This window comes from Artemia franciscana, chromosome 12 (assembly GCF_032884065.1).
Source record: "Artemia franciscana chromosome 12, ASM3288406v1, whole genome shotgun sequence".
Taxonomy (NCBI): domain Eukaryota; kingdom Metazoa; phylum Arthropoda; class Branchiopoda; order Anostraca; family Artemiidae; genus Artemia; species Artemia franciscana.
Window position 1 is genome coordinate 6,497,760 of NC_088874.1, and position 21,780 is coordinate 6,519,539.

Here is a 21,780-nt window from a genome sequence, read left to right on the forward strand (position 1 = left end):
AGAGTAAATGAAACCTAAAACAAACATAAATTAAAATAAATGATCGTATCTCGTATTAAGATAACAGAAACTGATATTAATGAATAAATGCATCTTGAAACGATTAAAAATTAAACTGAATATTCTTTTCAACCTCAAAACGAACAAAAAATACTACTAGCAGGAGTTCAGCTACTGTCCCCCTTCCCTCTCTTCTATCCGTAAAAGTTCTAAAGGATATTGTGTCATTTGGCTTTTAATGAAGCTTTTTGTATTTTTCAACTTTCCTTTGTTCTTCAAAACATCGACGACGAAGAAAAATAAATTGCAATAGTAATGGAGATGAGGGTAAAGAACTAATCAAAATAAACTGAATCATTAATATGTAGTTATTCCTGAAAACTAAGCAATTCAAGATTTACACTACATTAAACATTACAATTTATTGTAGCCTCTGTTCATTTGGGTTTCATTTATTCTTAAATTATAATTTTTTGTCATTTTGAGATTGAATTAATAAAAGACTTTATTTCTGCTGGGCTTAATTTTAATACTTTTATTTATTTTTACCTCTACATTTACTTTTCTTTACTTTTATTTGGACAACTTCTTTTAATAAAATTTCGTTTTGAAAAATTAGTTTCTGTTCGCTTTTGATTTCTTAAGTTTTTTATTGGTTAATATAAGGAATATTTCTCCAGTTTTCCCGTGTTTGGCTTAAAAAGTCTAATTTATTAGTTCTCATTTGCGTCTTTTGATTTATAGTAACATCCTCCTCAACGTTCCCTCAAAGATTCAACTAATTGCCATTCCTGAGATTCTTCAGATTTGCTCTTTTGACAACCAGAATGTACATTTTATATTTAATTGAGGAGTACAAAATCCACCTCAACGTTCTCTGAAAGTTTCAAGTTAATGCCCTTAACTGCTCCTATGATATTTCACCTATTACAAACACCGTTTTATATAGACGGATGAATATATTATATCTTTATTCAGTTCAAAATCCTCTTTTAGCATTAACTAAATACCACTGGCCGATCCTGATACATTGTACCTACATCCTTTTGACAATGAGGAAGCACATAGTTGTATGCGGTAAGCTCATTATCACCCTTGACATGCTCCGAAAGTTTTAACTTAATACCCTTAACAGCTCCTGAGATATTTCACCTATTACATACGCCGTTTATATAGATGGATGCATATATTATCTCTTTATTTAGTTCAACATCCTCATTTAGTGTTAACTAAATACCATTGATCTATCCTGATACAGCAGCTACATCCTTTTGACAACCGAAATGCACATAGTTGTATACGATATTAATTAAGTTCATTATCACCCTCAACATGCTCCGAAAGTTTCAACTTAATACCCTTCACTTTTCCTGAGATTATAACGGCGTTTTGTTTTGATAACCTTGACACCTATTACGTCTCTCGATCTTGTGTAATAGCCTCCTTCCCTGAAATACCCTTAGCTGTTCCTGAAATCAATATTGATATGCTCAGGTGCACCCTTTTGAACACCCCCTGACAGTTTCAACTTAATACCCTCAGCAGTTCCTGAAATATTGCCCTTGTACCCTTTTGACAATTAGTAATCTCATAGTGTGTTGTATGTAGTCATAGTGTGTTAATGTAGCGAAATTTAGATGTAGTAGCAGTTACAAGTAGTCGCAATCACAGCCACAAGTTTTTGCAGTCAAACGCGGTAACGGTTGCAGTCACAACCAGTTGCCTTTGCAGCTGCAATAGTAGTATTAATAAAGGCACTGAAAGCTTTAAGTTCCTGCAGTTCCTGAAATATTGCCCTTGTACCCTTTTGACAATTAGTAATCTCATAGTGTGTTATATGTAGTCATAGTGTGTTAAAGTAGCGAAATTTAGATGTAGTAGCAGTTACAAGTAGTCGCAATCACAGCCACAAGTTTTTGCAGTCAAACGTGGTAACGGTTGCAGTCACAACCAGTTGCCTTTGCATCTGCAATAGTAGCATTAATAAAGGCACTGACAGCTTTAAGTTCCTGCAGTTCCTGAAATATTGCCCTTGTACCCTTTTGACAATTAGTAATCTCATAGTTTGTTATATGTAGTCATGGTGTGTTAAAGTAGCGAAATTTAGATGTAGTAGCAGTTGCAAGTAGTCGCAATCACAGTCACAAGTTTTTGCAGTCAAACGCGGTAACGGTTGCAGTCACAACCAGCTGCATTTGCAGCTGCAATAGTAGTATTAATAAAGGCACTGAAAGCTTTAAGTTAATACACTTAGCGCTTCATAAGATATTACATATTCCTATCCTGGGTACACATAGTGTCTTTTGATTTAGTTTTAGGATACCCCTTAACATTTTCTGAAGTTCCACCTCAACACAGAGCTTTTTTGGATAAACCTACGATAAAATTTTTCCCCTTTTCACAATAATAAACGCTGCATACTAACAATGTAACGATTGTATAATTTACAACCCTTAGCTGAGAGGTAGTGGGGGGCTTGGAGATTGTGGCATTGGGGGGATATTGATTATGCTCCCTTTTTGAAAGCCAGTATTTAGATGATTTGTTTTGATTTTGATCCTAACCCCCTCAGAATTTCGAAAAAATAGTCAAAAATTTTGTGATTTGTTTTACAGCTAGTGTTTCTAATTTTCTTTAATATTGCCCTCAGAAATTCATGAAAGTAATCGTGAGTAAAAGTAGTCTCAGTCATTAACAGTTGCAGTCAAAATCAGGATTAGTCGCAGTTACAGTCGCAGTATCGGGTTCAGTAGTAGCTGCCTTAAAAGTTTCAAGTTATTTCCCTTACCCGTTCCTAAGATACTACAGATAAGCCTTTTTGATAACTTGGATGAAGATAGTGTCTTTTGACTTGGCTCAATTTACCTATGAATATTTTCTAAAATTTCCCCTTAATACCGGTAGTCTTCTCAGACAGACTCAGGATCCAACAATCCCCTCCCCTTTTTCAATGATATATCTCCTACATTTAAAAAATGGACAAATTACATAATCTACACTCCTTGCTCCGTATTCCAGTGGCTGTGGGGGTATGGTATCTCTGGAGGCATAATTTTAGCGTGACTATTTTGAATAAAATAACTATTGACAATTTCTATCAGGGGTAAAGGAAGCATCTAAAAGGGCAAGAGGGGGGACTGATTACGCCTTGATCTCTTTTTAACATTTCTCACAACAAAAATTTCAAGCTACCCTTAGTCCCTCCTTAAATATTTATGTTGCACCCTTTTGACAACCCTTCTGCATATTGTGTATTGTGATCTTGTTTGATATCCCCATCAACATTTCCTAGTTGTTTTACTTTAACACCCTTAGCCTTTTTGGAGACTCAAGAACAAACAGGTTTTCTTTTCACCATGGCCAACGTTGTATATAAGAAATGGGCAAGTTATATAACTTACAATACTTGCCCCATGGGCAGAGGAGATCATCATCCCTGGAGGCAAAGTTAGTTGACTTTGCGACCATTTTGAACCATATGACTATTTCCGAATTTGTGTCAGATGTCTTTGGGGGAAGACAACTAAACAGGGCACGGGAGGGTCACTGGCTGCCTTCCAACCACTTTTCAATATCCCTCTCAACATGTTTTGAAAGTTTAAACTCAACACCCTAAGCCACTCTTGAGATATTGCAGATAAGCCTTTTTGATAAACTAGATGCACATAATATCTTTTGATTTAGTTTAACATACCCCTTAACATTCCCCGAAGTTCCACTTTGAAATGCTTCGCCTTTTCGAACACACCCAGAATCAAACATTCCTACTTTTCCTAATGGTAAACCATGATAACTCTTGACTCGGAAAAAGCGATTGGATTTCCAATTAAATGAGCTCCTTCCAAAGTTTATGCGACCGCCCGTTGCATATGAAGTGCTTATGGTAAAAATAAATAATATGTAATAATACACTGAAGTCTTATGGCTTTTTACTATAGGCAACACTACATCATTGCTTCTCATTTTCAATTTACTTACTAGTTGCTTTAATTCTGGCAATATTTCCCTGAAAATTTGCTTTGACACCTGAATATGTCGATAAAAAAATTAGGATGGGAAGCAATGATTAAGTGACAAAATGAATTATAAGATAAAGAGCTTCAAGTCTTATATAAATATTTTTTCTTTGAGTTCTTTGATTCTTTGTTGGTAATACCCGATAAATTATTATTTAAATAATGATATGCACTAACGAAGGACTGTTAAATGTGTTTCTTAGGGACAATTGGAGAAAAAAAATGAGTGGCATGGTAATAAAGAAAGAATTAATTTTGGAATTTCTTTTTTGTACTCTTAAGTGGGCGGGTTTCCAACGTACACATTCATAGCTAAGACTTTAGTAGACATGAAATTTAGTCCTGGGACGTAGATATGAAATATTCAATTCAATTCAATTTATTCAAATAAAACTAAAATATAACACCAATAATAATAAAGATCCTGGAAGCGAACTTGTTGAGGACCATAACCACAAAAAATTGAAAATGAAGAAGAGAGAAAAAAAAGAAAAGAGAAAACATGGGTAACTAAAGCAAATTGAATAAGAATTTAGAGAGTTATAATATCAAAATTTTAGTACATTGTTATACAGCGTGCGAAAACTTGTGGATAGCTCGACACTGGAGGGTATTATATTCCATTGAAGTATAGATTTATAAATGGGGGATCACTGGGTGGAACTAGAGACACACTTGGGGACAATGAAGGAACGGTTGGATGAACGGAGACAGAGGCCTTCAGAATTATTAATATTAAAATAAGATAATAATTGAGGAGGAAGATTTTTATGGTAAGCGGAGTATGCAATGTATAGATTTAATTTTTTGATGATTTGTTCAAAAGGGATAATACCAAAATCGGAGTACAAGTCCTGGGTGGGATGTAGTCGGGGCAGCCGAAAAACTGCTTTGATGGCACGGTTTTGGGCAGATTTTAATTTATTGGTAACTGAAGGAAAAGTGTTGCCCCAAACAGATCCACAGTATGAGATATATGGGTAAATAAAAGAGTAATAAAGGATGACAAGGATATCAGGAGGAAGAAAATAATTCACACGATTAATCATACTTACCTGTCGCAAAATTATGGCTCTGATGTAGGACACGTGTGTTGCAAATGATAGGGAGGAGTCTATGTGGACACCAAGAAACTTGGCAACTTAAGCCTGTGGGAGGAGATTGGTAGAATATTTTAGGCCAAGTGCTTGCTGAGCTTCATTTTTTTTTGTAAGGGGTTCGAAATAATACAACCTGACTTTTCTTGATGTTAATGGTCATGCAGTTAACTAGACACCACTCCTGTACTCTATTCAGAAGGGTTTGAGTAGAGGCGACGACGGATGGTAAATTAGGACCGGTGATTTGGAATATTAGTGAAATAATCATTAAAATATACATGTGGAACCTACTTAGGAAAAAGTGAGCTTATTAAAAGAATTAGGAGCTTTCTAAAAAGGCCAGATCAACTTGAAATGAGTACGAATTTTTTGTTCCGCAGTTTTACTATTATATTTTCATACCAAGTTATTTGTGTCAAAAATATTATTTTTTTTTGCTTTGTTATTTCAAGTTATTTTTGCTTTACTATAGTATTTTGTAAAACTTTCCTTCTAGGTTTTGTTAAAAGCTTCTAAGTCGTTCATTCTCTCTAAAACTAGGATTTGGTGGGACTTTTTTCTGACTTTTTTCCTAGCTTCAATTTGCTTACTAGTCGCTTTAATTCTGTCAATTGTTTTTCGAAAATTTTTATTTCTTTTTGCTTTGTTATTTCAAGTTATTTTTGCTTTGCTATAGTATTTTGTAAAACTTTCCTTCTAGGTTTTGTTAAAAGCTTCCAAGTCGTTCATTCTCTCTAAAACTAGGATTTGGTGGGACTTTTTTCTGACTTTTTTCCTAGCTTCAATTTGCTTACTAGTCGCTTTAATTCTGTCAATTGTTTTTCAAAAATTTTATTTGACACGTGAATATGTTAATAAAAGCACCAAAGGATGCTAAACAATCCATTGGCCTTTTCTTTGTACCTTCCTGCAATGATTAAAATGATGAATCATGCTCTGTGACTCCTTTTTTTTTGGAAATACCCAATAAAACTATTGTTTAAGTAATAATTCATAATAAAGAAGGATTTTCACTTTATTTTTTGGCGGAAGGGTGGTAACTACAGAAAAACAAATAAACGTTCCAATTGGGACAAATCCCTTTATTTATACAGTAAAAAAAGGTATAAACTTCTAAATATTTCGATCACTTATGCAGCAACCGTCATTAGTAGAAATACTAAAGTATTAAAGCTAAAAGTAACATATTTATACAAAACAAAACAAACAACTTTCGGCTCATTCACAAAATTATGATATTCCGGGCTATTATTTTGTTTTGTATAAATAAGTTAGTTTCAATTTTAATATTTTAGTATTTCTACTGATGACGGTCGTTATATATTTGATCAAAATATCTAGACTCTTGTACCTGTTTTCAATGTGAAAGTTTATTTGCTCGTCATAGAACGGCAGTTTGGTCTCAGAAAAGGAAATCTAATATAAGGTGTTACGTCGAAAATACTGCAGGAAAATTGAGCAATATAGTTAAAAAAAATATTTTGGAATTTTTATCTTTATGCTTCTTTGTCTTCGTGTTTCCTATGTGCAGGTTCATAGCCGAGATTTCCACAGACAAAAAAAAATTAGTTCTTGGCACAGATCTGAAGACACATGGATAACTTACTTAGGAAAAATGTGAGTTTACAAATATAATTAGGAGCTTTCGTTGAACGCCAGGTCAGCTTGCAATGTGCATAAATTTTTATCCCGCAGTATCACTAGCAGATTTTCATACACAGATGCATCGCTATCTTGTTTCAACAAACTTTCCCTCTAGGCTTCCTGAAAAGATTCCGTGTCGTTCATCAAACAGTTCGTGGTAACGAACTGTAGTAAGGAGCGACCCGGCTCAATAGAAACCAAAACTCTAAAAAAAGGGAATTTTGATACCAATAGCTACATCAAAAGAATCGCATTTTAATGCTTATTTTAAATATATAAGTTTCATCAAGTTTAGTCTTACACACCAAAAGTTACGAGCCTGAGATAATTTGTGTGATTTTAGAAAATAGGGGGAAACACCCCCTAAAAGTCATAAAAGTGATTCAGCGTATCAGAGAACCATACTGTAAAAGTTTCAAGCTCCTATCTACAAAAATGTGGAATTTTGTATTTTTTGCCAGAAAGCAGATCACGTGTTTATTGTTTTTTTTTTTTTTTTTTTTTCCAGGGGTGATCGTATCGACCCAGTTGTCCTAGAATGTTGCGAGAGGGCTCATTCTAACGGAAATGAAAAGTTCTAGTGCCCTTTTTAAGTGACCAAAAAATTGGAGGGCACCTAGGCCCCCTCCCACGCTAAGTATTTTCACAAAGTCAACGGATCAAAATTCTGAGATAGCCATTTTGTTCAGCATAGTCGAAAAACCTTATAACTATGTCTTTGGGGACGACTTACTCCTCCAAAGTCCCCGTGGGAGGGGCTACAAGTTACAAACTTTGACCAGTGCTTACATATAGTAATGGTTATTGGGAAGTGTACAGGTGTTTTCAGGAGGATTTTTTGGTTGGGGGAGGGGTTGAAAAGAGGGGGATATACTGGGGGAACTTTCCATCGAGGAATTTGTCATGGGGGAAGAAAATTTCCATGAAGGGAGAGCAGGATTTACTAGCATTATTTAAAAAAAAAATAAAAAAATAAATGTGAAAAAGCTTTTTCACCTGGAAGTAAGGAACAGCAATAAAACTTAAAACAAACAGAAATTATTACCCATATAAGGGGCTCACCTCCTCCTAATACCTCGCTCTTTACGCTAAAGTATTTTTAGTAATGTCAACTATTTATTCTACGGCTTTTGTTATTCAGGGGTCATTCTTAATGAATTGGGCCAAAATTTAAGATTTAGTGTAAAGAGAGAGGTACTGACGAGGGGGCGAACCCTCTCATATGTGTAATAAAAACATGAGAATAAAAAATTCTTTACGTAAGCTAGTTTATAAGTTACGTATATCTTTTACTAATAAAAAGATTCGTTTTAAGAAAATTAAAAGTTCTAGTTGCCTTTTTTATTAACCAAAAAATTGGAGGGCAACTAGGCTTCCTCCCCCGCTCTTTTTTTCTCAAAATCATTCGATCAAAATTATGAGAAAGCCATTTAGCCCTCCCCCCAAAAAAATATGCAAATTTCGTTATAATTATTTCTCTGCGGAGAGCCAAAATCAAAACATGCATTGATTCAAAAACGTTCAGAAATTAAATAAAAAAAACAAGCTTTTTCAACTGAAAGTAAGGAGCGACATTAAAACTTAAAACGAACAGAAATTACTTCGTATATGAAAGGGGCTGCTTCCTCATCAACTCCGCGCTCTTTACGCTAAAGTTTTTTACTGTTTTAAAAGGAAGAGTTGAGAGAAAGAGTCAAACTTTAGCGTAAAGAGCGGGGCGCTGATGAGGAAGCAGCCCCTTTCATATACGAAGTAATTTCTGTTCGTTTTAAGTTTTAATGTCGCTCCTTACCTTCAGTTGAAAAAGCTTGTTTTTTTTATTTAATTCTCTCAAAAACAACGATTCATGAAGCTTTTTTATTGTAAAGTATCTTATACGCATGGTTTATTTTGAGCTGAATTTTCAGTATTTTATTTACTAGATCTTTCGTTCACACGTTTTCTTATAGATTTCTCCGTTTTTATAACTTGCAATTGGCTGTTTTAAAAACTACAGATCCCACAGCACTAGTAACTGGTGGTTCTTGGTCAGAAAAGTCACAAAATTCTGTATTTTCTGGATCATGTGAGTATTTACCTATATCTCAAAAATATTTTTCTTAATTATTTTTAGCATACGAGGTAGACCCTGGTTTCCCACTCTGCCTCTTTTCCTCTGTTTTTTTGTCTGCCTTTCTTTCTTCGTCTCTCTCTCTTACATTCTCCTTTTCTCTTTGTCTTTTTCACTCTGTCTGTCTGTTTTCTCTCTCTCTCTCTCTCTCTCTCTCTCTCTCTGCCCTCTCTACTCCCTAAAATTGTTAAAAATTTCAAGAAAACAACGAATTTTTAAAGCCCTTAGGGTGATGTTTGATGTTTTTGATTAACAAATGCTTACAAATTATCTTTTAATATCCAAACATCTCAATTTACAGTACTAAGTTCTACAAAACCTTCATTTTTATACATAATTAAGGCTTAAGATGAATGTATTTATGTTTATTTTTGTAAATGTTTTGAATTTATTTATTGTTTTTCCTAGATACTCTTTTCTTGTTTGTATTTGTTATGATGCACTACTTTATCTAGCTAATATTCCTCTTAAATTAATAGATAATGTTTGTTTTTTTTTTAGTTAATTACTATTCGGATGAATGTTTGACAAAAGCTGGAGGAAACCCAACCGGTACGCTCGACTTTTTCCAAATGCATTCTTATGCCTGGCAGTCACAATGGAATCCTAGCGGTCCTTTCAAGGTTGGCTAAATTAATAATAACAAAGAGAACGAGAGAGGTTACCTTCCTTTAATCAAACAGTTCGTGGTAACGAACTGTAGTAAGGAGCGACCCGGCTCAAATAGTAATTAAAACTCTAAAAAATGGAATTTTGATACCAATAGTTACATCAAAAGAATTACATTTTAATACTGATTTTAAATATATAAGTTTCATCAAGATTAGTCTTCCCCATCAAAAGTTACGAGCCTGAGAATATTTGTCTCATTTTACCCCCTAAAAGTCATACAATCTTAAGGAAAATCACACCATCAGGTTCAGCGTACCAGAGAACCTTATTGTAGAAGTTTAAAGCTCCTATATACAAAAATGTGGAATTTCGCATTTTTGCCCGAAGACAGATCACGGATGCGTGTTTATTTGTTTGTTTGTTTTTTTCCCCTGGCGTAATCGTATCGACTGAGGGGTCCTAGAATGTCCCTTTTTTAAGGGACCAAAAAAATGGAAGGCACCTAGGCCCCCTCCCACGCTCATTTTTTTCCAAAAGTCAACGGAACAAAATTCTGAGATAGCCATTTTATTTACCATAGTCGAAAAACCTAATAACTATGTCTTTGGGGACGACTTACTCCCCCGTAGTCCCCGTGGGAGGGGCTGCAAGTTACAAACTTTGACCTGTGTTTATATATACTAATGGTTACTGAGAAGTGTACAGATGTTTTCAGGGGGATTCTTTTGCTTTAGGGGGGAGAATTGAGTGGGGGGGGGGTAAGTGGGAGGATGTTTCCATAGAGTAACTTCTCACGGGGGAAGAGAATTTCAATGAAGGGGGCGCAGGATTTTCTAGCATTATTTGAAAAAACAATGAAAGAATAAGTATGGAAAGTTTTTTTCTGCTGAAAGTAAGGAGCAGCATTAAAACCTAAAACGAACAAAAATTATTACGCATATGAGGGGTTTGCATCCTCGTAATACCTCACTCTTTACGCTAAAATATTTTTAGTAATTTCAACTATTTATTCTACGGCCTTTGTGATTCAGAGGTCATTCTTAAGGAATTGGGACAAAATTTAAGCTTTAGTGTAAAGAGCTAGGTATCGAAGAGGGGTGAACCCCCTCATATACGCAATAAAAACCTACGAATATAGAAGTTCGTTACGTAAGTTAATTCATAAGTTACGCATTTTTTTTACCAATGAAAACGTTCATAAAAATTAAAAATTCTAGTTGCCTTTTTAAGTAATAACAAAATTGAAGGGCAACTAGGCCGCCTCCCTCGCTGCTTTTTTCTCAAAATCTTCCGATTAATTGCAATCAATTAATATGCAAATTTTGTATTAATTATTTATGTGCAAGAGAGCCAAGATCAAAACATGCATTAATTCAAAAACGTCCAAAAATTGAATAAAAAAAAGTTTTTTTAAATGAAAGTATGGAGCAACATTAATACTTAAAACGAACAGAAATTACTCCGGATATAAAAGGGGCTTTTACTCCTCAACGTCCCGCTCTTTACGCTAAAGTTTCTTACTGTTTTAAAAGTTAGAGTTAAGAGAAAGAGTCAAACTTTAGCGTAAAGAGCGAGGCGTTGAGGAGGGAAAGCCCCTTTCATATACGGAGTAATTTTTGTTCGTTTGAAGTTTTAATGTTGCTCCTTACTTTCATTAAAAAAAACTTCTTTTTTTATTTAATAACATAATAAGAATAGTGCTTTCGTTTAATATTTTTTCGTCTGAAACATTTTGTCGCAATTCAATCAAAGTATTGTTTAAGCTTGTGTCAGAACGGAAAGCGAAATAACCCGCGTTTGAAAAACTTCATTGGTTCTACTAGTAAAAAGTCAGGAAAGTCAAACTTCACTCAACTAGTTTTATGTACCTACCTACCTACCTAGTTTTATGATTGAAATTCTAAGCCAGTAAAACGAGTGAAAAGTTTCGAGTCACATGATGTTTTATTAGTACTCCCTCTGTTTTTCCACAATACAATAAGATCATGTCAACTGTAAGATCTATTTTGGTTGGGAGGTATTCAGAAGGGTTTATGCGTTATTAATAATTTTCCCATAAAATTAAAATAGCTTATTAAAAATAACATTTTTGAATTATTTTATAGAATCTGGTAATTTCGGAGACCACATTGCCTTTCCATGATGATATATGACAATTCAAAGTATTTTGCAGAGTTTCTGAGGCTTCAGAAACTCTGAAGCCTCTGAATTTCCTTCAAAAACTCTGAATTTCCTGAGAGTTTCAGGAAATTCGAATGAAGTACAGTTTTCTAGGCCAAAACCTCGCATATTCGCTAATGGAACAGTTTTTTCTATTTTTCTTCGAAATTTTCGCAGAAAGATGTTAAACGGAAAAAGACTCATTGCTTAACCCTGTTTTGAGAAGATTTCCAAAGAATTTTGGATTTCTAAGAAAATAACCTATGTTCAACTTTCAAGAGTTAAATGCAGCCAAAGATCACTCGATGTTAGTTACAAGAAAAACTTATTATTTTTATTATTATTACATTATTATTATTATTTACTACATTACATTATTTTATTATTATTATTATTATTATTATTATTATTATTATTATTACATTATTTTATTATTATTATTACATTATTATTAGATTATTATTAGTATTATTACACACTTATTATAATTATTATTATTCTATTGGAATCTTTTGCAGAATTTCTGAGGCTTTGGCGCATTTCTCAGGAAATTCAAATGAAGTATAATTTTCTAAGTCAAAACCTTGCACATTCGTTAAAGAAACAATTTTTTCAGTTTTGTTTCAAAATTTTCTCTGAGAAATTTTAAACAGAGAAAGAATCAATTGCTTAACTCTCTTTTGAGAACGTTTCAGAAGAATTTTCTATTTCTAGAAAAAAAAAACTGTTTTCAATTTTCAAGATTTAAATGCACCCAAAGATCACTCGAGTTAGTGACAAGAAAAACCTGGTGCTCAGCACGCATTATTATTCTATTGGAATCTTTTGCTGAATTCTAAGTCCTTTGCAACTTTCTCAGAAAATTCGAATGAAGTGTCATTTTGTAAGTAAAAACCGTGCACATCGTTAATGGTACAATTTTTTTTTCTCCGAAATTTTCTCAGATAAACTTTAAACAGAAAAAGACCAGGGTCTCTGAAATAAAAAGAGCTTGATGGCTGAAAGTAGCATATAGCCATGTCAATGCTACTATGCTACAGGGTTGCCACCTGGTGAAAAAGTCACTAGAACTTACTGATTTTTCGGTTGATTTAGTAATTTTATTCAACAATCTAGAGATTTATATGTTGATTTAGTGATTTTATTCTTAGGTGTATAAAAATGAGTAGGAATAGTGATAGATCACAAGGGGTGTAAACCCAGCTCTGTCTTAATTACCAGAGTTAGGAACTGTTTATGCGTATACTATTTGAACTTGTTCTGGAATGCTCTTAGGTGCTTGGACTTGAATGGATCGCAATGACGGTTAAAATTTGTCGAATTTATCGAATTAGATGGTTAAAATTTGCTTATCGAATTAGCATGATATAGTCAGGGACTCGAGCTAGTTCTAGTATTTAAAAAAGGTACTCGCACACTTTGGTTTCAAGATTGAGTCCTATCTCATGATAAAGCTTAGAAATAAGTTATAAGTAATTTATGTTTTTAAATAGAAGTAAAAATATATTGTTGTTCTATTAAGCTATTGAGCTTACTCAAGATAAATTTTCTTTTAGTAGGGTCTTCGGGCTATTTCGAAGAGAGTCTCGATTCTATATTTTTGTAAATCCGATAAATTCGCTTCAACCATCATTTTTTGCTTATAAGTTTATCGTAGGTAAATTTTTATCATTTTTTATCTGGTATTAAATCGAATTATTTTTATATATTCGGAAATTTATTTAAAACGTGCTTTTTAATTTTCGACTATGGGACGAATTTCACTCTTTACTAGGTTGCTTACCACAATCTATTTATTCAGTTCATTCATTTTCCAGTGGTTGTCTATTAAATGGTTCAAATCTTCTAAAGATTTGAGTTCGATCAAAAACGGTTCTAATCCTATAAAAACGGTTTAAATGGAAACTGTTTCAGTGCAAAACTAATCACGGTTTTGTTTAAAATGTGTTTTTTTAATTTTCGACTACTATGGGGTGCATTTCACTCTTTACTAGGATGCTTACCACAATCCATTTATTCAGCTCATTTATAATCCACTGTTTGTCTACTAATGATTCAAGCTAATCTTTCCCTAAAGAATTGAGTTCGATCAAAAACGGTTCTAATACTATAATAACGGTTTTTATATGAAACCGTTTCAATAGAAACTAATCACGGTTTTGTTTCAAATATGTTTTTTTTTTAATTTTGACTACTATAGGGTGCATTTCACTCTTTTCTATACGAATATAATGGATGAAAAAGGGTTATTTTCATTAAAAGTAAACAGTTAGGGCTTAGGGATATGGGGAAAGTATTGTCTTTAGCAAGTTTTAATGGAAGACTGCATAAACATACGACTGAATCTGTCGAAGACTGTAAGTATGGATGAATTTGAGTTCTAAATTGGAATGGCTTACATTAACCATTAACGTCAAGCTTGATCCCCTAGATTTCGCAAAAAAACCTTTTTAGAGGTATTTTTATTGAAAATCCTTATTTGGTGCTGTCGTAGAAAAAATAGAAAAAACATAAATTATCCCTTCTAGATTTCGAAAAAATATTCATCCCTCTCCTTAAATCTCCGTGAATAACGCTACGAAGGTTAACGCAGCTACGTAAGAAGTGTACCTGAGAGAAAGCTTAAAAAATTATACATAAATGCATAAATCAACGAATGAATAAATGTATTAGATAAATAATCACTCCAAATCACTTTCAATAAAATGCCGATTTAAAAGGGACAAATGACCTAAGATATCTGTCTGATGATAGTAACTTGCTGCTTGATTAGTTGTGGCAACGCTGTTTTTGTTGATTGGAGTCTTATTTTAGTTCTATTAGTTGACAGAGTGGCCCTGGATGGATATATAGGTGATAGTGAATTGGATATTTCAAACAAGACCTGGTATCCGCTCCTGAAAATTCCCGCTCCCTGGAGATAATTTCTCCCGGAAAATTGCCCCTGGAAAATCACCTCGTAGAAAATTTCCAATATATTTTCTGTGATAGAAAATTCCTCCATACCTATAATTGAGCAGTCAAAGAGAAAGGTACAAGATAGGTACTTCAAAATGTCGATCAGATGTCCTAAGAAGTGTAACAAAAGGACCAGGTATCAAAAACAGTGCTAGGACAGGGGCTGGTTGGTCTCGCATCATTTTCAGATAAAAAAAGGACTAGAATTCTCAATTTATGATTGACTGAGCATTCTCCATGTCTTCTATGACCGCAGGGGCGAGGTTGGGGATAAGGAAGGGATAGCCTCTCTTCTATATGGAATAAATTCTACTCATTTTGGGGTTTAAATTTGCCAGGATATATCATTTGGAAAAGGTAAAGGGGGTGGAGGTAGAAATTGATGTACAATCGGAACTGATTTCCAGGAGTATTTCTAGTCTAGCGTGAGGGGGATTTTCCATGGTGAAATTTTCCAGTTGGGATTTTCAGTGGGTAGGAAAAATTTCCGGGGGGTATCTTTCTGGGAAAATTTTCACGAGAGTAAATTTTTGATGGGAATTTTCCAGGTGATTTTCCATCAGAGGGGAATTTTGCGGTTCCAGGGCAAATTTTTCAGGCAGGAAAACACCTAGCATCATTTTCAGTCCAAATAAATTGAGATATTTCAGTGCTTTATGCTATGTCGAATACAAGCTTCCTAATTTTTAAGTTTCTGTTTTATCTTGCCTTGAATATGTCAAATCGGTCCAAATCAATGCCAAGCTTAATGTGGCAAACGTTGTTCACCACTCTCATTCTCGTAACAAACGAGTGCCATTATTTTGCACCAAGTGTTAAAAAAATGGCTACAATAAAAGAAAGACTGAGATGGCTGAGCACGATCTACGGATGTAGGATGACAGATTGCCGAAGACTGCCCTTTTTGGCCAACCATCTAGGGTTAAACGGAAAGGTGGTTGTCCTTTTCTGGGGAGGGAGCATGTAATAAGAAAAGATTTAAAGAAAATGGTAACGTGCTGTTGGGGTGTAAAGAGGAAGGCTTTAAAGTGATTGGGATAGAGGAGGAGTGTGTGTAGCTGTATTGGCTTAAGGCGGCTTGGTGCTGCGATGAGTTGTTGTTAGTAATAGTTAAAAAAAATGGCAGTAAATCCAATGGTTTCAGAAACTGGGCCGACGGTTTTTGTTTCAAACCCTGATTCTCAGGTAATTAATATTTTTTAAGGGGGGCGGGGAAATTTAATTACTTTTCTCTACCTTCTCTTAAATTTTCCCAAATTTCCTTGCTATATAGTACTAACCGTGACTTTTCACATTTATATGCTATTTTATGCTATGAGAGCAGTTGTCAGGAACATAGAGTTATCCAAACAAGCAGGCCGAGGCATTTATAAGCAGAAGATAGGTAATCTACAAGGAACTTAAAAACTGTACTACTTGGGAAGTGTTATTTGCGTCAGTGTGGATTAGTTGTAATTCCACAGTATGATAAACAGTCCCTTAGATTAACCTACATACGATACACGATCCCTTTTTGGACGAAGTGAAAGTCCTGAAAGTTTCACTTGCGCAACTCAGTTATGTGTCTCACATGTATCTAAGGTCCACTGGCCTGTAAACCCTAAAATGTGAATACTTCGTAAAATCAATGCCCTGTACTTGATAAACATTGATATTCCATGTAGTGGTATAAAAAATCACTTTTATTTACTTTTTGTTAAAATATTTTAAAGGAAACTTAAAGGAAAATTAAAGGAAACTTTCTATTTTAGCACCCGGCTTCAAGCTATAACTTAGGAAAGCCCATCGTAATAGGAGAGTTTGCCTCATCTTGCTCCGAAGGAGAGTCAATTGAACAGCTTATGGAACATGCTTATTCTAACGGATATTCTGTAAGTCTGAATGTCCTTGCACTCTTTCGGCCTTCAGTGGAATTAATTTTAAAAACTTGTTCCACAAAAACAAGCTTTTCAAAGAAAAGCAAAGAGCTCCATTAAGCCGAGAATGAGCAGAAATAAAGTCAAATAATCCTTCAAGCGTTAAACTATCACAAATCACTATCAATAAATAAATGAAACCCATAACAAATAAAAATTACAATAAATAGCCGAGTCAAACTCCAAACGAGCAAAAATTAACATGAGTAGGGCTGATAATCCCCCTGGCTTTTCAAGACCAGCGCATAATTTGCACTTTACTAAAAAAATAAAAAAAATAAATGACCGTGAATTGCTAGTTTGATTGACATATACTGATATTTATTCTTTAAGCTTTTGATAATTTTTTATTTATGAAAGTAAGAAAAGTGAAATAGTTAAAACCTATTTTATTTTCAAAAATCGCAAATTATGGCTATTTATTACAATTTCTGTTTTTTTGGGTTTCATTTATTTATTGATAGTGATTTTTGGTAGTTTTACGCTTGGAAGATTATTTGACTTTATTTCTGCTCATTATTGGCTTAATGGAGCTCTTTACTTTTCTTTGAAAAACCTGTTTTGTGGAAAAAGTTTTTTAAACTAATTTTTGTTCGTTTTCTGTTGACATACTCTTTTTCATGGAAAAAATAATATTGTATATCTTTTCAGGTTTTTTTATAAGAGTCCATAATATGGGTTGCTAATTGTATGTTGGAAAAACATTTCAGCAATTTTTAATCATGACTCAAACAGAATTTTCCAATTTAATTTTATAGCTTCTAAAATTTACTTGAAAAATAAAACTTAATATCATTCCAAAAAGATTATATCTATGATCTTTGACAACTTTAATACACTTTGACTCTTTTTATTTATTTAGATTATAAGAGCAGAAGTAGTAATAATAGAATCCCCAAAAGTTTTAATTCAATACCCCCAGCCGTTATCGATATAAAACTGAGGTGTCTTATTGGTAACCATAAACACAATATCTTTTGATTTATTTTAAAACAACACGTAGTTTTAAAGCATAATGGACCAATTGCATAATTTTGAGGGTTGACGTGCCTAACATCCCTAAAGACATAGTTGCTGGACTGTTCTACTATGCTAAACAAAATGGGTGTCTAAAAATTTTTACTGGATATGTTTGGAAAATGAATGGGCTTGAGAGAAAGGGTGCTTGCTATCCAATACTTTTTCAAACAGTTCGTGGTAACGAACTGTAGTAAGGAGCGACCCGGCTCAATAGTAAACGAAACTTTAAATAATAGAATTTTGACGCTAAGATATACATCAAAATAATTGGATTTTCATGCTGATTTTAAATATATAAGTTTCATCAAATTTGGTCTTTGTCATCAAAAGTTAAGAGCCTGAGAAAATTTGTCTTATTTTAGAAAATAGGGGAAAACACCCCCTAAAAGTCACACAATCTTAACGAAAATCACACCATCGCATTCGGCGTATAATAGAACCCTATAGCAAAATTTGGAATTTCGTATTTTTTGCCAGAAGACAAATCACGGGTGCGTGTTTATTTGTTTTTTTTCCCAGGGGTAATCGTGTTGACCAAGTGGTCCTAGAATGTTGCAAGAGGGCTCATTCTGACGGAAATGAAAAGTTCTAGTGCCCTTTTTAAGTGACCAAAAAAATTGGAGGGCACCTAGGCCCCCTCCCACGCTCATTTTTTCTCCAAAGTCAACAGATCAAAATTTTGAGATAGCCATTTTGTTCCGCATAGTCAAAAACCACAATAACTATGTCTTTGGGAATGACATACTCCCCCACAGTCCCTGGGGGAGGAGGTGCAAGTTACAAACTTCGACCAGTGTTTACATATAATAATGGTTATTGGGAAGTGTACAGTCCTTTTCAGGGGATTTTTTTTGGTTTTGGGGGTGGGGTTGAGGAGAGGGGGCTATGTGGGAGGATCTTTCCCTGGAGAAATATGTCATGGGGGAACAGAAATTCAATGAAAAGGGCGCAGGATTTTCTAAAATTACTATAAAAAAACAATGAAAAAATAAACATGGAAAAGTTTTTTCAATTGAAAGCAAGGAGTAGCATTGAAACTTAAAACGAACAGAGATTATTACGCATATGAGGGGTTCTAAAAATACTTTAGCATAAAGAGCGAGGTATTTAGGAGGAGATAAATACCTCGCTCTTTATGCTATAGTATTTTTAGTAATTTCAACTATTTATTCTACGGCCTTTCTGATTCAGGGGTCATTCTTAAAGAAACCCCCTCATATACATAATAAAAATTTAAGAATATAAAAGTTTGTTACGTAAGTTAATTCTTAAGTTACGTATATTTTTTACTAATAAAAAATTCGTTAAAAATTAAAATTTATAGTTACCTTTTTGTGTAACCGAAAAATTGCATGGCAACTAGGCCTCCTTCCCCATCCCTTATTTCTCAAAATCGTCTGATCAGAACTAAGAGAAAGCCATTTAGCCAAAAAAGGAATTAAAGTGTAAATTTCATTTTAATAATTTATGTGCGGAGAGCCAAAATCAAACAAGCATTAATTCAAAAACGGTCAGAAATTACATTAAAAAAAACTAGTTTTTCTAACTGAAAGTAAGGAGCGACATGAAAACTTAAAACGAACAGAAATTACTCCGTATATTTAATGGGTTGTCCCCTCCGCAATCCTTCGCTCTTTACGCTAAAGTTTGACTCTTTACCACAATTCTGCTTTTTAAAACAATTGAAAGCTTTAGCATAAAGAGCGAGGGATTGTGGAGGGGATAACCCATTTCATATACGGAGTAATTTCTGTTCGTTTTAAGTTTTAATGTCGCTCTTTACTTTCAGTTAGAAAAACTAGTTTTTTTTATGTAATTACTCTCAAAAAGGGCACCCGAACTTTTAATTTTTAATCGAATTAGATCCTTTAACAGTTTCAATAATATTTTTAGCTATTATAGAGCAGTGCTGGCTGCGAAATCTATATATATATATATATATATATCTATATATATATAAAAATAAGTTGTCTGTCTGTGGATGTGTGGATGGATGTGTCAGGTGACGTCACCTGAAAAAACTGGATCAGGTGACGTCAAAACTGAAAAAACTAAAAAAAGGCAAAAACTACAAAAAAAACTAAAAACTAATAAAAAAAATAAAAAAGCTAAAAAACTAAAAAAACTATAAAGGTAAAAACCAATAAAAAACTAAAAAAAAAACTGAAAAAACTAAAAAAAGGCAAAAACTACAAAAAAAAACTAAAAACTAATAAAAAAAGTAAAAAAGCTAAAAAACTAAAAAAACTAAAAAAACTAAAAAAAGGTAAAAAACTAAAAAAAATAAAAAATAAAAAAAAACTAAAAAAAAGGAAAAAACTGAAAAATAAGCTAAAATAAAGGTAAAAACCAATAAAAAACTAAAAAGAAAAAAAGGAAAAAACTAATAAATGACGACACTCAAAGAGAAAGCGACCAGGACAAAAGGAATGTTCGATTAGCAATCAACAAAGCACCGGGACACAGGGAGTATAAATGACGACCAGGACAAAGCACCGGGACATAGGGAGTATAAATGACGACCAGGACATAAGTAAAAAAAAATTAACAAAACTAAAAAGAAGGTAAAAACTACAAAAAAACTAAAAAGAAAAAAAAACTAAAAACTAATAAAAAAACTAAAAAATCTAAAAATCTAAATAAACTAAAAAAGAAAAAAAAAGGAAAAAAATAAAGGAGAAAAACAAAACTAAAAAACGAATGTATATACAGACCGGTACACCGGGATACAAATGACGACCGGGACACAGGGAATATAAATGACGACCGGGACACAGGGACACAACTACAACGGGGACACCGGGGGAAACAGGGGGATATAAATGACGACCGGGACAAAAAAACTAAAAAGAAAAAAAAACTAAAAACTAATAAAAAAACTAAAAAATCTAAAAATCTAAATAAGCTAAAAAAGAAAAAAAAAGGAAAAAAATAAAGGAGAAAAACAAAACTAAAAAACGAATGTATATACAGACCGGGACACCGGGATACAAATGACGACCGGGACACAGGGAATATAAATGACGACCGGGACACAGGGACACAACTACAACGGGGACACCGGAGGAAACAGGGGGATGTAAATGACGACCGGGACACCGGGACAGGGAATGGTCGATTAGCAATCACCATCAACAAAGCTCAAGGGCAATCATTAGAATCATGAGGTATAGATCTGAATACAGATTGTTTTCCCATGGACCATTATATGTTGCATGTTCAAGAGTCGGTAAACCTGACAATCTATTTATATGCAAAGACAATGGGACAGCAAAGAATGTTGTATATTCGCAAGTTTTACGTAGTTAAAACCATATATATATATATCTATCTATATTCACAGGTGGGACATAGGGACACAACTACAATGGCGCGTAACTATTATGGCGCGTAACGACTTACGCGCGCGGGGGGGCTTGGGGGGGCGCGAAGCGCCCCCACCAACTAGGTGTTGGGGTGGCGCGAAGCGCCACCCCAACAGCTAGTATATATATATAAATAAGTTGTCTGTCTGTCGAGTGACGTCACTGTCCGCACATGACGTCTGAATTATTTCATCATATACCAATTCAAAAACGAATGTAATCTAGCTGAGTTGGTAGAGCGTTAAGTTTCAGGTTCTAGGTCCGAGAGGTTCCAGGATCGAACCTTGAATACAAAAGAAGAAAAAAACTAAAAAAGGTAAAAACTACAAAAAAAACAAAAAGAAATACTAAAGAAACTGAAAAAGCTAAGAAACTAAAAAAAAAATAAAAAAAAGGTAAAAAACTAAAAACTAAAACAGAAAAAAAACTGAAAAAAAACAAAAAGAAAGGTAAAAACTACAAAAAAACTAAAAAGAAAAAAAAACTAAAAAAAGGAAAAAACTGAAAAATAAAGGAGAAAAAGAAAACTAAAAAAAATAAAAATAAAAAAAAATAAAAAAGGTAAATGTATTAAAGCCGAAGTAATTGAGTTGGTAAAGCGTTATGTTCCAGGTCCGAGAGGTTCCCGGTTCGAACCTTGGCTTTAGCATTTATATAAAAGAAGAAAAATAACTAAAAAAGGTAAAAACTACAAAAAAAACTAAAAAGAAAATACTAAAAAAATTAAAATAGCTAAAAAACTGAAAAAAACTTTAAAAAAAGTAAAAAACTAAAAAAAAGTAAAGAGGACATTCAAAGGAAAAGCGACCGGGACACAGGGAATGTTCGATTAGCAATCACCATCAACAAAGTACCGGGACACAAATGACGACTGGGACA

General features: G+C 33.7%; 1 protein-coding gene across 1 annotated transcript in view; it reads left to right on the forward strand.

Annotated features, from left to right (window-relative positions):
- Positions 1-21,780, forward strand: part of LOC136033612 (mannan endo-1,4-beta-mannosidase-like) — a 40,549-nt gene that overhangs the window by 8,937 nt on the left and 9,832 nt on the right. Inside the window, exons 4-6 of the mRNA XM_065714400.1 lie at positions 8,710-8,825; positions 9,372-9,493; positions 16,352-16,471. Of these exons, the coding sequence (XP_065570472.1) occupies positions 8,710-8,825; positions 9,372-9,493; positions 16,352-16,471 (358 nt within the window). The remainder of the gene's footprint in view (positions 1-8,709; positions 8,826-9,371; positions 9,494-16,351; positions 16,472-21,780) is intronic.